Here is a 16,277-nt window from a genome sequence, read left to right as displayed (position 1 = left end):
ACCTTTGACCTTGATTTTTTACCTATATTGCACATTTTGTTACAAAATGCTACTTCCGGCGGGGACATATATTACGCACCGCGTAATTTCTACTTTTCCTTGTTTATTTTAGTTATGCTTCTTTTTCATTTCCTTTATGTAATGAAAATTTTCTCTCTCTTTCTCTCTGCTTGCCCCCACCCCCTGTTTCAATTTCTATCTTGTAGGTACCAAGATGATTCCATTTTTCAGCTGGGCACAGATGGGTCGGGATCTCATTCTTATACGACTGCGATACCTCTTCAGATTTTGGAAAATTGACCCCAAACTGAAGGCAGAATAGGAGATCAACTCACAAGTAATAAGCTAGTTTTTTGCAGAAATCAATTATTTTTTTGTTCAATTACATCAGAAAGGACAGTTAGTATCATGTTATTGTGAGAATGAAACAGGATTTAAAAGAGAAGAAAAAGAGTGTATATTTCACATATTTGAAAAAAAAAGAAAGGTTATAATTCTGTTATCTGCAAAAAAAAATTGATAGAGTTCTTCATTATGATCATTATATGGAATGTTATGTATGTATAGAGTGTGTTTTTGTTACCATGGTAATGTCACATCAGATGAAAGTAATGAGAATTGATGACAGGTCTGTAGTAGAAGTAAGAAATAAAGTGTAACTAGGTCTGACAGTATTGAATGAGATAACTCAGTGTAAAGTTGAGGTCACATGTCAAGATAAGATTCTTGCCCCTTGTTTTGTAGTTAGAAGAAACCATGTGGTAACTCGTGATTTGGTTTGTGGAGTAATTCTTAACAAGTTGATGAAAAATGCAGTAGTAATGCCACTATGACACCATGTTGTGGTCCCTTAATGATGAAATATCATAACATCTAAGGTATCACAGAATTTTAAGTTTGCTGCATGAACGAGTGTTAGATCCCCTTGATCCATCTCATAAATGCTAAAGTTTTGATCACAGCTGAGTGTAATGCGAACATACATGTGATAGTGAGTTATCACAGACAGAAAACAGATATGATCTGATGAATTTAACCAAACGAATCATGTTCAAAATGTGGTACATAGAGAAATAATTCAAGGCATAGCATAGTTTTGTATGAATATCAGGTTTGCTGAATAACTTGGAGTATGGTATTACTAGTCTCTGAATAAAAGCCACTAATCAAAATACTCAGAATTACAAAACATGTCCCTCAGTTATCATGCATTGTAGGAAGAAGTCCATTATGTGAAAACACCCAAGCATTCTTGAGATTCCATTCAGATATCAAGTTACTGGTAAAATGTTAAATCACCCAGGCTCTCAGTTTCAAAGTCAGATATGACTTCTTGGGTTTGTTGTTTAGTTGGTTGGTTGATAAGTTAAGTGATTCTTTTTTCTTTGTAAGTGATTTTAGTTGTGCTTCTTTTTCTCTTTCTTCCTTTTCGTTTTCTTTAATTAATGAAATGTCTTCCACTCTTGGTGATGACAAGCTGTGAATATGATTTCTTGACCTTGACTCCAATATTCACCATTTGACACTTGTTGTAATATCTGTAAATTTAGAATAAACTTATCCTTGCGTAGGACTCGTTGGATTTTTTACCAGTGAAGGCCATGCCTGGTAGTATCTTTTGCTTTGGGATTTGTCTTTCTTCAAGTTCACATTCTTGCAATACCTCTTGCCAGAGACACAAGTCTCCTCTACAGATGAAAACATGACCCCCAAATCATGGATTTGAAAATGTGACTATTAAAAATGCATATCTCTTTAAACAATACAACAAATTTCTGGCCAATATTCTCATATTGGGATATTTTTGTCCAAAATTTTGTTCTTCTTTCAGAGGAGGGATAGATCATATGCCATGGAAGTACTGTAAAAGCACATTTTTGCGCTCAGCGGGTTATGGTGAATTTTGCATGTTTTTGATTTCACAAACAGTCAGGACAATTGAGTGAGCATTTCAAGTAACTCATCACTGCCATGGTGGTTATGGGCTGTAGCAAAACATACTACGGTAAAAGCAATGGGCCCACATTTCGGCAGCAAATTCACTTACGCTAAAAGAATAGCAAACATGAAGAAAACTACAAGTAATATTCATAGCAGTTACACCCCTACAATAAACCAATCTTGAAACCAAAAATATGAAATGATATTGCATAGAACAGGCAAAAAAGAAAGAAAGAAAGAAATGTGCAATATTATTTTCATGTAAGTTTATGTCACAAGAATTGTGCAAAATTTTCCACTTTTAGGATATTCAGGCATTGTATCAACATGTGCGATGACTGTCTATAGGAGTTCATTCAGTGTACCTGTAAACATCAATCCATATAATTTTTAAGCACACTCCCACAAAAGAAAGATATTGCTTTGTGCCATCAATAGAGCAAGTCCTTAGAATTTCCATGTTAATGTTGTTAATTTCCTGCGCCTGCACAAATTTTGGATTATATTTCTCCTGTGAGATTTTGTTATGTGCTACACAATGCATACTTACCATGTAGCTACACATTGTAGTATTATCAAGAGCATTGCAAGTATTGTGCTAAGAGCTTGAAATGTTCAAATTGTTCATTGTGTGTGCTTTTGCTATCTAGGTCAGAATCACAAAGAACACTTTGTCCATAATATGTTATAAAGTTTTCTTTTTGGTGGATACTAGATAGTAGCTTATTGCCAGCACCATCATTATGTATGCCTATGGGTTTCATGTTTGTGAAAAAAAAAACAGTGTGAAGTTTCATAAAGAATTTTATGGCACAAAAAGTTTCAGGAAATCTTTGTTGATCATGTGGCAGGTTGAAAGTCCTGGGTGTGAGAATGTGCATCCAGAAAAGATGCAGTTGGCCTAATATAACCGACTAATTTCATTTGTAACAGCTTTGCGAGAACAAGTACACTCATGATGGACTGCAGTGCATAGAAATCAGGTCATGTGGTGTGTGGAAGATATCATGTTTATATGGATTCCACCTGTTTCAGTCTTATAGTAGTAGGTAAGATATAATTCCTGGATCAAACTTGAATTTATGGATGTGATTTTTTTTTTTTTGTCAAGGGAAAGTAACCAAGTGGAAATTTTAAGGTCTTATTCAGAAGTATGCAAACCCAATTTTCCTAGAATTTCAACTTCAATTCATTAAATCCAACTTGTGTGATGCTTCTGTTGATAACCTTTTCCAGTGTACAATGTGCATTAAGTCTTCATTTCTTGTTTCTTTGTTTGTTTGTTTGTTTGTTTATTAGACTGGTTTACTTATCATCAAATGTCTTGTACAACAGGACCACAGTCTTATGTTATTTATCAACAGCTAAGAATCAGATTAATGTAGTGGTATTCTAATGTTGAGTCTGAGTTACCTAATTGTAAAGGAAATTTGCAAGCAAAGCCACTTTCCACTTTCCTTGCTTGGCCAAACCCTCATATAGGATTTTGCACCCTAATCTCCCTTTTCCCCAAAGAACCAGAAGCGAAACATGATTTTGATGTGGGGCATGAGGAGTAATTGTATGTCATGAGCTCAAACTTGTAAGCTGTTGGAAGATGACTTTCGTGGCATAGAGTGCTTACAATTACACGGTATTGTGGTATACTTACTGCCCATTAAATCTTTCTTTTTTAAATTTCTCTTTCCCTTTCAAGGGATGGCAAAGAGAGAGAGAGAGATTGAAAGAGATTTCAAGTACAGATGTTGCGTTCATGTACCAATTCATTATCACAGGGTCATTCGTAGGTAGTAGCAAGAATTTTTATGTCACCTCCAAGCTCCGAAGGAAAATATTCCCCTTATATAAGGCGCCGCATTGTTCCTGACAAGTAGGTGCCAAATTCTCTGTGAACTAGCTGTAAAAAGTGAGAGAAGGCAGATGAACTTTGACAAAGTGCATCAGGGCCCTGTTTTATCAAAAGATGAAATCAATTTTAAATTTCCCTACAACACAGGCTGCCATAGACTTACAGTTGAAATCAACTATATAATCAATTTTAACTCTTCATAAAACAGGGCCCAGGTGTCTTTAGTGTGTGGTACATTGGCTGTACCGATGATGACGGCCATAGTCCGATACGTAGTGAGTTTTTGTTTGTCATCTGGGTTATTGAGAGGAAGAAATGGCACATAGTTTTCTCATTACACTGCATTTCAATTCCCTTTCAAAGACATTCTAGTGGTGCAGTGAGAAAGATACATATATTATTGTTTTGTACAATACTTCTAATGAAAGCACATGTTGTGCAAATTTTGATTGTGTATAATGTGCACAGATAATCTTATGACGATAAAATAGTTGTGTGAGTTTTTCTTTCTTCAGTGCTCAAAAAAAGGGACCACCATGCTAATACTGCCCTCCCCATTGGGCGATATGATTTATTACTGATATGTTAACAATTGGTTTCCTTCATCTACAGAAATTTAGAATGTAGTGCCTTACCTGGTTGGCTGCGACTAGTGCATTCTGTTTCAGAAACAGGCATCGTATTGCAGTGACCCCTGCAGTGGAAATGACACATAGATATCTCCTCGAAAGTGCACAAGTATCATCTGTGTGCTATATTTTGTCATTTGTCAATATTGCGTTTGGATCATTGAAATAGTCCAAATTTCTGCCAGTGCATTCCTAATCAACACGAAAGACTCTGTGTAGATGTCGTTGATTTTCCCTGACTCGTGTTGAGAGGATTATGATTGCTTTACAAGTAATACATGTATTAATTATGCAAGCCTTAAGTGAGATATAATTATCAATAAAAGCAAAATACTCTTGAAATCATTGTATACAGCAGTAAAGAACAGAAGAAATTGCAAATAAAAGCTTATTTTGAATTCGAGTCAAGTTGGAGTTTTTGTAAAGCTTGTTTGGCAAGAATTGTAAATGATGCTGATCTATCTTTGTGTGTCGACGGGAAAGAGACCAATAAAGTAAAAGTAAATCAATCATTCCAACTGCATACATTTTGAAGGAGGAATGAGTGTGTTCCTACCTGGGAATTGTGACTTTTGTCTGATTCCACTTTGTCTTATGACTGTTTGGCCTCATCCAACATGATCTAATCCTGTATAGACCAAGTGGATTTAGCTGTATTGGTGTTAGTCACTGTAGTAATTAGACCAAGTGGTATAGACCAAGATGCTATAAAGATTAGATTGTAAAAACTATGCATGTATATGAAGTGAAACCTGTCATTCAGAACATAAAGTTTTCATACCAATTTTCATTTCAAGGTACACTATTTGTCTTTCATACCAATTTCCATTTTAAGATAGGATATGCTCAGTATATTTCACTGCTATATGTTGCTCTTGTAGTTGCAAAAGTAGACTGAAAATACCAACCAAATTTGTGGGGAAGAAGCCTACTCAAAACTTGCCCAAGAACTGTAAAACATAGATATACCCACACTTGAAGGATCATCAACACAATTAATACAGGTATGTCTGATCATTTTGATGAATTTTGTGTAACTACTAAGTAAATATTGTGATGATGGTTTACTGTCTTTACATACTTAAATATTTTTTGGGGTGTTTCCCCCTCACAGTATGTTAAAGAAAAAGCAAATTTATGAATCAATGGGTGTTTGTTTTGGTGTGTGTGTGTGCTTTTTTATTATTTTAGGGAGGGGTTGTCAGTTTCCTTTGATAAGAATTTGAGCCATCGATATTAACGGGAATATATACAGCTGATATTAAGTACACTCTAATCTGAATGTTTAAAAGAAAATAATTATTGTTACATTGCATTGTGAATACTCAGAACAGAAATTGTTGCCTGTCCAACAGAGGTTGATAGTAAAATGACACGTTGTTATCGATCCACACAAGATGAAAAAGAACCAGTTCTCTTCCTTAAATACCCAACGTCACTTTAAAAAATTTACAATGACATGACGCCACATCCGTACTTAATTTGTTAATAACAGAGATGGTAGAAGTTTTCTTGAGTAGAATAGGGACCCCTTCCCCGATCTCTGAGTGGGGGAAATGAGCCAGAACTAAGCACACACAAGAGAGTCATGTGTAAGAACACAAAAATAATGTAGGATTGTACATGGGTTTGAAATCAGATGGTAAACGTTGCAGACATTGGGGATGTTTTTGTGTCATTGTTGTTTTCAGAGAACGATGATACTGGTGGTTACTGTTGCGCAAGTCTTGATAGATCCGAAGTGATCAAAATAATCTGCAACTCGTGTCTTTTTTGACGATTAGAATCCGCGAAATGAACTGCGTGCAATTAACAAAGTTTGTGAGAAAGTACATGTATATATTAACAAGTGTGTATGCGTGTTTCGTGTGTAATGTTAATTTGTTTCAGCGATTGTTTGTTTGTGAGTGTGTCAGAGGAATGCGGATGGCCGTTTGTAATGCCACATTAGTCATGACTGGAGCGGCCGGGGTGGATTATTGGCATAGTTCGCCATAACAAGAACGCTCCCTGAGAGGGGGAAATAGACTGCGTGGGTGTGAAGCATGCTGACTCAACGCGGTCATTCACTTCCAATACAATCATTCTTCTGGTATTGTTTTAGCACTTTTCCCCCCTTTTCCTGCATGCAGAGACTCCAACTCTCCCGTTTTCGACGGGAGATCTCCCGCCGAAAACCCATTTTTGCAAAATCTCCCGTTCTCCCGTTTGAGATTTAATTTCTCCCGCCCTGGCTCTTTGTCTCCCGTTGGAAGGGATTTCTTACTTATTTCTATCGTATGTTGAAAAAATAAGCCTTAGATAGCACAAGAGAGCATCTAGAACCCTAGGAACTTCGCGCTTCGCACACATCAAGTTGGAGTCTCCCGTTTGCTAGGGGTTTCAGGCGGGAGAATCTCCAGATCAGAAGGTGCTTTGGGTTGGAGTCTCTGTGCATGGAGTGATTAATTCCACGCGACGAAAGTGTATCAGACAATCCTATGGACTCTAGGATGACCGCTATACGGGAGACGAATTGTTATTATAAAACTTTATAAATCACTCCGTCGGAGGCGGGGTACCGATCGTAATTGACGGCGCACTATCACTCTCACTCAGCCATCGGCAAGTTATACTGTCTATTACATAATATTCAACCATGTCAACAATAGTCAGACAACGTCATTCAAAAACAGCGGACCGTGTAGAGGAGTAAACGTCATTCGCATCAGGAGTCCTGGCTTGTAACTTATCATGATTTCCTTATCATACAGATCAAGGAATGGTTAAGACAAAACAAGGAGCAGATCACAAAATTGACGAAGATGCTTAATCTATACATCAAGTTCGGAACACAGCGACTACTAAGTGGTCTTTATACTGCTAACGCAAAAGCACCCTCTAGATATCGAACAAAATCACATTATGTGTATTACCTATATGCTTGAAAGTCAGTGAATAAACTAACATGGCGTCATAATTTAGACAACGCAAGGATGAGGCAGTCTTGGTCATGTGACTTTGCTTTCTTTTGCAAAATACCTAATCACCATGTGCGTCAAAATGACGCGTTGCTTTTTGCTCAGTTCGAACTTTATAGGCTGGAAGCTCGTGAATAATCATGTCGGACAGTTGCACTAGTGTATGTCCGCTTCCAATTATTATGAAATAGAACAAAAACAAAAGTAGAACAGCACCGTACGAAAGACCCATGGCTCAAAATAACTGCATCGCACATCTGATTATTATTGTCAATCAATATAATTGTGATCACGATCGATAACGCATCAATCCGAATGTTGTGCGTATAAGTGAACGTCTTTGTGCATAATACGTATTTTGACTATAGCTGTTACGAGGAATACCATTTGGCATGTTTTGCTAATCACTACATAAACTTAACTCTGAAAGAAGCAACTTGCGCAATACCCAATCAGCGATCTATAAACTTGTTTCTCAAGTGATACATCCAGTAACATCTCATTTCGGCGTCGTGGATACAAAAACATGGATGTCTCATAACATTTTGCACGATTCTTTGACCCATTTCATAAACTGGACAATTTCGTCTTGCTTGCATGGTTACACTTTATAGACCAAAATCTCACTTGACATCACCGCTGGGCTGCTGCAGCGTCGCGTTGTCAATAATGATAATGATTTCATCTTTATCTTAATCACAACAACGACACAGAGTTTGTTGATATCTTCTCTCGGACGTGAAATTAGACTTTATTCGCTGACGAGACTTGAGGGAGTATTTGCCAACGTATCAAAACAAACTTCTTGGCAAGGGTGCGCACAAAACTCGTGGAAAGTGATTCGCGTCGCGTCAAAATATCGCCCCCTGTACTCCGTGTTTCCATGAAAGAGACCCGGCTAACGACATCGAGCGATTATTGCTCACTTGTATAAACGGACAGAAACAAAAAGGTGAAACGAATCATAACCAATCACACTCGTAACTGTTGCCATCTTGTTCAGCCGGTTCAATAAACGCGCAACACACACGCAATAGTTGATTCCATGTTTCCATGTCCGGACAACACGCCATGACGATGTCGAGACACATGTTGATATTCGCACGCAACGCGCGGAGTGCGTGGGCGTCACCCATACGATCCTCCTGTTGGTATTTTTTTCGCGCATGGCTGCAAGGACAAGTTGAACACCATTTGCGTCGGTTTGTTTGGGTCTGCACAACACTTTGAAAGCAAGAATGCATAAAATGACGTCAGGAATAGCAAAGACAAATTCAGCCCTTTGATCATCTCGATATCGGCAGAGAGATAAATTAAAGTCGTCCGAAAGAAACACAAACGCATTATTATTACGTTTTACATCTCCTGCGTGTTATCTATCTTTACTAATATAAACTTTTACCTGACAGCAACAATAAAAAGATTAATTATACGGTGTCGTTTGATATATGTGTGGTATATATATATATATATATATATATATATACATATACCTACATTATTATGTATAATTATATTCACATATCGATATCTTACATATCTATATATTCATATATTTCATGATCCTATGTATGTATGTATATGTATGTATGTATATATATTATAATCCCTTATTTAGCACTATTTATTCATTCATTTACCTATGTATTCATAAATTGATACATTTATATGTTGCTTAATATCCTGTTGAGGTTCTGTGACATCTTCCAATTGTGTCTCGAGACAATTTATCATGAGTTTCTCGACCATTAAAGTAAGTTGAGCGAAGTTGTAATGGTGCTACAGGTGCTCTAATTCAAGAGCTGTAAGTTGTTTTCCAAACTGATCCCATCGAATGATTTACTATACAGACAGCGAAGATGTGCGTAAAAGTCTGCATCCCTTCCATGGCAGAACCAACCATCAGTAATTTTGTCGCCGTCGTTGTTGTTGTTGCTGCTGCTGCTGCTGCTGTTGCTGATGTTGCTGTTATTGTCGTCGTTCCCTTTACCTTTCTAAACATCGCTCAAAATGTCAAGGGTGTATGGGGAATCGGGATAAAGCAGTTCAGCTGGTGGCAACCGTCACGACTAACATTTCGAACGTGGACAGGTGGGTATCATAAGACCTTTTGACTCTGCTTGCAGCTTCGTGTAACTGCTATACAGTATGACAAGGGTATCTAAATTCTAGATTTTGTTCACACAGTCATGTACCACTCACACAAATCACACACGTTTTGCATTCCAATAATGATTATTGTGTTATAATTTGCTTTGATATTCAAAACCGTGACCAAGAACAACCAGTTCATCGGCATTTTCCAAAACCATAGACACATTCCTTGTTGAGAAACGTTGAATAGTTGGTCCAATGTCTCAGTTTTTGATTGTTTGTGTTTTGATCAGAATATATGATGATAAAGGCAATGAAGGAGGGAAGATAAAACACCTAAAAGCATTGCAATGATATAAGGAGATATATCAAGAATAGCGCTAAAATAGTAATAACTACGGCGTTTATCGACACACATCATACGTGGGAATCATTCAAGGGTATGGCTTATAGCACAGCACATAAAAGTCATGACAAATGAAGTTGAAATCTCATCAATGAAATATTTCATCAGAAAATGTGTACACTGTAATCAACTATACTATACCTATTACTCTGATACTGGTTTAGCTGACATTACATACGTCAGAATGAATATTTTATGAATATAGACTTTAACTATATAATTATCTAAATCGTGAGCACTGCTGTATCCTTTAATGGGTTGGCTATAATGGTGAAGGTTTAGAATGTATAAGTAATGGGAGTCTGATGTGGCATCCCTCAGCACACACGCACACATACACACACGCACGCACATACGCACTCACTTTCTGCATTTACAGTACTGTAATCTTTATTTGATTTCTGTAATTTCACAAACAACAACATTCATCTTGAAAATGTAAACACAATATACACAAACAGCAATATTTTTGAGGAAAAAAAATACACAACCTGTTCGTGACCCGAAATATACATACAACTTACATTGAAACACATAGACTTTTAATACACACACACACACACACACACACACAACTTCCTACAAATGTATTTTGAAATACGTCTTCTGAACAGAGATCTTCACGTAGAATTCATAGAAAGCCACTTTGGTGTGTTTCTTTTACTTCCTTGTTTTATACTATAGATAATCACTATCTATAATAATAAATGTATGGGAATATTCAGTTCATGACCCTAGATTAATGTCATTCTAAGTTGATTAAGTACTCGTAGTACTGTTTGGCTTCTACCTTTCGTTTGAACTGAGACGTGATATTGTTTGAAACCACGAAAGCGTACGATTTGGATACGCCTGCGTTGATATAACGTGACGTAAGATCATAATGAAGTATATGGTTATATACTCAATAATAGCCAGCATTATGACACTGTGGATGGCCATTATGTTTTCGCGTGAATGCACTGAGAAGTAACAATGTGTGAAATTGATTGACACATGTCAGTTATTTGCCACCATCGTCTTTATTGATAAAACCCATGTGTTGAAATTATAATTCTGTGTTCATTTCGTTTCATAAAGTGAGTGATGAAAAACGATGATTATGCCTATTGAAACCAAGTATGCTGAGTACCCATTCGTCACGCTTATCACATTGAGAACAAAAAGAGTTCGACATGGCAGTGTGAACGTCATCAAACCGAGCCGCAAGTGAGATATCCGTCCGCCGAAAGGACCTGTTGAAAAAGTGAAGAATATCACGTCGATATTATTGGATCATGTTAGATTTACAGTAATCGCTCAGTAATGATATTTTAATCTGCTCATAAGAGACAGATAACGGCCGTGAGTAGGCATGTGTCATTCTACTTGAAAGTCGGACGTGCATGACCTACTTACTTGCAAGGCCCGCTGATGATCTCACAAGCGAGCTCGCCATAATAAAGCTTTAGAAGGACCTCATTCTTTAATCATATAGGGGGAGGTCTGTGAGATCTAGGAAGCATCGTACATAAAGAAGGAAGCCCCGATAGCCTACATTTTGTCGAGCGGCCTGATCACGTTTGCTGATCGTATCTGAAAGACAGTAACGCCCTCAGCCTCCGAAGCAGCGCTATTTTGTGGACGAAAATGTTATTTCGCCTCCAGTAACACTTGGCGTCATACTTCGTTAGTACGCCACTTCGGCGCGTGACGCATAGCCCCCAAAATGCGCGTGTTTCACACTGTTCGCGTTCGATTATTGCTGACTAATTAAAACTAATCCCAAAGCGGCACTTTTTTGTTTCACATATTTGGCTCAAGTCTGTTTATATCGTAAGCACGGGTTGTGATTAGCGTCGCATCGTCTCCGAGTGTGATTTACTGCCTTCTTTCGGTATACCTCCCGTTGTTTTGTCGCTATTGCTAAATTCATGAAAGAAAATCACCAAGACGTTAGTAATCATTATGTAGGCTTATAAAAGTCTTATAAGACTGACATCTAAACGGTCTTGTTTTCACTTATCTGTTTTAGGGCCTATATAGCACTGTTGTGTCCTTGAGTGTGAGAGATCATTGAAATTAACATGACAGTCATGTACACACACACGCAAACAAACAATTCAAACGTTCTTTCATAAAGCAGCTTCCACCAATGAAACATACTATAACACTGTAATGGGTCGAGGAGCCAACGATATAGGCCTATACTATAATCATTTAACAGCATTCGTTAATGTAAGCAACATGTGACGGCTGTATTATGTTGTTGAAAAATAACAAAAATTGACTATGATACACCATATGAAGGCACTGTTGAATCTCGTTTACCCTTTTCTGGAGAGCCCTCCATACACTTTAATTTCGTTGGTATTGACATCATACCTCTTGGGTTTCCCATAGAGAATGACCTGTTTGACGTGTTTATTTATTGCTTCGCTTCGTCGTTATTGTTGGGTTATCAATGCAATTACAACTATTTCTAGAACAGACTATGATATACCACACGAAGGCACTGTTGAATCTCGTTTACCCTTTTCTGGAGAGCCCTCCATACACTTTAATTTCGTTGGTATTGACATCATACCTCTTGGGTTTAAATAGAGAATGACCTGTTTGACGTGTTTATTTATTGCTTCGCTTCGTCGTTATTGTTGGGTTATCAATGCAATTACAACTATTTCTAGAAGTTACAATCCATGAAGGGACTATAAAACGAATATGTCAAGAAATAAACAAACCTAACATTTTAGTTCTAAGAAAGTGATAATGAATCAAGTGGGACATTAACATAAACCTTCGATGCGCTTTAGCATTAGTATAATTATCAATAATATATAATTCATAATTATTAGCACTAGCTCACCTCGCTTTTTACATAGGCGGGGGCCCGCGAAAGCGGGTGGTTATTCCTCTCCCCCCCCCCTCCCACAATAATACACAAACTTTTCAAAAAATAAAATGGAACAAAAACAAAAACAAACTCCACGTCAGAGAAACCCACGAGTTTCGAGGGTTCCGCCCCGGGGGGTGGGGTGGGGGAGCATTGACCTTGACTCTACCAACCACGAGCGCTATTATATTATTATAGTATAGGCTTACCCCAGTATACCTACCACTATATCCCCCCCCCCCCCCCCCCGCGCCTGTGCAGATATTTAAGGAGTTCTGAGCATATAGGCCCTATCTTCTCGATGATTTTATTTTCCTTTTCCCCGAACATTTCCATCAACCTGAAGCAAAAGTGACTGGTCAAAGGTGATTATTCTTTAGATAGACTTGTTCGGCATAGATAATTATCATTGTACCAATGATTGAAGCTCTGGATATAATCAGAAGCACAGCAGACTATGTACGGTATAATGTAGTTTAGAGATGCTGACCTGTACGAACAAACACAAAACCCATGAACCTATGCATGAGTGTTTACCGGTTTATCGTTTCTAGAGTCTCCGTGGTTTGCGAGTCTCCGTGGTTTGCTTTCTTCTAATTGGATGAAGTGTTGGACCTCTAAAGGAATTTTACACGACATGTTCATTGCACCGCTCTCTAGGAGGGGTGAGGGGTGGGGGTGAAAACGAAAGTGACTGCACAATTCTGACCTCATCGAGTCACTGGTTCCTTTCTCTACGGTCGGATGAATCTATTGCGTTGGTTTGTACTGACTGGAAGACTGGGGTGCTTTTCTAGGAAACCTTATGAACCACATTTTCGTGACCAAATACAAATATTTTAGCTACATTTTGATATAAAAATCCAAGAAGGGGGAAAAGAACAGAGATTCTCCCGACCCCAGCGGGGTGGTATAGGCTACGATCGCCCTCTGTTTGTACGGGTAGAGCGACACCGCCAGTGTGTCGCCGGAAAAGCTTACGTCACATTATACTCTGTGTGCTTCGGACCCACCACTACCATCCCAGTTGACCGCAAACAGAGAGTTCACCCTTACTGCCTTCCCCTAATTTCTCACAAATGATCTTGATATTATTTGAATGAGGTATGATTTGCCTGAAAGATGTGCTAAATATATGTAAGTAGACTGGCGAGCTCGCTATTTCGTAGAATTTACGATAAATTGATGAATCAGAAAACGCGGATGAATATCATCATATATTTAGTATACACATTAGAGTAGTCTGGCTGTCGCCGCGACATATAACACAAGGAGTATGTGAGATTGCTTGCTTTGACGGCGTGGAATGTAATCCGCGCGACTCTGGGAAGGCGAATGGCTTCATCTATGAATGAAACTTAATTTTCCTTTCGCAGAACCGCATACACTTTGGATGTGATACTTACACCATCTCAGTTTCAGTTAAGGGCTACTGTCAGTGAATCTAGGTAAGTGTCTAGGGCGAAATACAACAAGTTCTATCGGCAATGCGCCATGTTTTGTGGCTTCTTTGGACGTCGGAGCGGTGTATTGTGCTAGTGGAGCGGCGCGGCGCCGATGGCTGCCTGCTTGTGTGTACATGCCTAGCTCTAGGATTTACCTGTTCACCACTGACTGTGTTTTGACTCAAGCGGGATCGGGAGTGCCGTATCTGCAAATACTGCATTTATCTCTTGATTGCTGATGATGGTAACTTGTGCATGTGATGCGTTCATTATCTAGCGAATGATTCGAAAGCAGTAGATTAAGGTCTGGTGGTCCTTACACGTAATGGTAAGCTGCTGGTCCGCACTTCTTACTTTAAATCGTTGTTGTGTATATTTTGATGTGATCAGACAACTCATCTCTCACAGTGGCTGTTGCCAGCCAGCAGTGCATGTGCAGTGCCGCCAATGCCATGGAACTGAAGGGAGTGGAATGCAAATTAGCTGTAAATACTATGGTATTACTAGCAAGCAATGAACTTCAACATGTACACTTTGACTCCACAAGACCAGTCACCAAGTTCAACGCAGAGAATAGTTTCCCTTCTCAAAATTTAACAGCGATTTCACAATTTTTAGTCAGTAGACATATGTTTTGAACAATATGATGTAGTAGGCTACAATTCTATGTATTGAAATTGCTTTACAAATGACATTTGGACAGCAGTCATACCAGAAAAAAGAACAGCAAAATGCTGTACAATATAGTACCAGACAGTACTCTCGCATAATCAGGTAATATTGGGCAAAGCATTTCTTTGCTGATTAAGCAAAGTACCTTAGCTGGAGAGCATGTTTCATTCATGTCACAGCTGCCACACTTACTTGTATTATGCACCTAGGCTACATGTATCTTCACCACATTACAGCATGCATGGTATGTCACAAAGCCACAGCCTCGTTAAAAGTTTCATATTAATACTATAGCCTTCGCAGAAACCCCAATTACTCGTATGATTGTTTCAAGGAAAGCAACATTTTGCAAATCGACAAATCTACATATAGACTATATGATGTGCATACACGTACACTAGAGCCCCAGAGAAATATGTGCATTCTTATTGGGTAGTAGCGAATTAGTGACTAGATGTATATGCGATTTCTGTGGGCATCCAACAATATTTACAGCAATAATTTCATTATTGATTGTTGAATTCTGGTTGAGAAGCATTGTTGTGTTTAGCTAGTAATTGGTTGTAAATGATTAAACCCCTTTATCTAACATTGCCCATGATCTAATCCTGACTCTTACCTACCTATGGATACCTATGGAAGATTCTGAACGCAGGCTGAGCCTCTGTATTCAGATCCAGGTTCAGTAGTGACCAGGTGGCGTGGCGTCAAACTTAAATTTTATGGGTTCATTTTCCCAGAGTTTATCCAAACCAATTTCAAAGCTGAAGACACTGGGTGCATTTATTAAATTTCTAGGTAAACTATTCCATGGTTTCCTGATGCGCATGTAAAATTAATTTCTTCTTGTAGTGGTTTGTGATCGAAAAATATACAATTTTTTATTATGTCCTCTTGTGCATTTTTTTATTAAACCCAAGTCAGGCACTACTTCCTGATCATATTTATGAAATAATTTAAAGGCTTCAATCATGTCACCTTTCGCCCTGCGGTATGCTAAAGTTGAAAGTCCGAGGTGCCTCAATCTTTGTTCATAAGATAAAGATCTTATTTCAGAAACTAATTTTGTGGCCCTCCGCTGGACATTTTCTAAAATTTCTATATGTTCTTAGTCTATGTTCTAAAATTCTTAGTCTTATGTTTAACCTTGCCCATTTACCCATGCTTATGAAGAAGGATTTATTCTCTGTAGAAATTGTTTTGAAAATATTAATGATAGCTGGCATGTGAAGTAGGCCCTATGGTGCTATGGCACTCTTGCCATCGAACAAGACAGCTGGCCACTTGGTTTTCTGTTACAGTTGTTACTTTCGTAGTGGTAAAATAGTACAGTGCTGCAGGTTTAACGTGTTTACATACCTGGGCTGGGGGTATGTTTATTTGTGACATGAGGATTTTAATGATCTTGT

At 38.2% G+C, this 16,277-nt stretch overlaps 2 protein-coding genes across 2 annotated transcripts in view; both read left to right on the top strand.

Moving 5' to 3' along the window:
- Positions 1–1,843, top strand: part of LOC139736529 (dolichyl-phosphate beta-glucosyltransferase-like) — a 49,826-nt gene extending 47,983 nt beyond the window's left edge. The window contains exon 9 of the mRNA XM_071647281.1: positions 207–1,843. Coding sequence (XP_071503382.1) covers positions 207–322 — 116 coding nt within the window. The 3' untranslated portion in view covers positions 323–1,843. The remainder of the gene's footprint in view (positions 1–206) is intronic.
- Positions 1,844–14,083: 12,240 nt separating this feature from the next.
- LOC139736527 (mothers against decapentaplegic homolog 9-like) overlaps positions 14,084–16,277 on the top strand; it is a 47,036-nt gene continuing 44,842 nt past the window's right edge. Inside the window, exon 1 of the mRNA XM_071647276.1 lies at positions 14,084–14,199. The gene's annotated coding sequence lies outside the window, so the exon portion shown is untranslated. The remainder of the gene's footprint in view (positions 14,200–16,277) is intronic.

The sequence above is a fragment of the Diadema antillarum genome, unplaced genomic scaffold, assembly GCF_040938485.1.
Source record: "Diadema antillarum isolate AM-2024a unplaced genomic scaffold, OU_Dant_1.0 seq00000651_RagTag, whole genome shotgun sequence".
NCBI classification, from domain to species: domain Eukaryota; kingdom Metazoa; phylum Echinodermata; class Echinoidea; order Diadematoida; family Diadematidae; genus Diadema; species Diadema antillarum.
The sequence above is the reverse complement of the archived record's forward strand: the minus strand, read 5'-3'. Positions and strand labels throughout refer to the sequence as shown.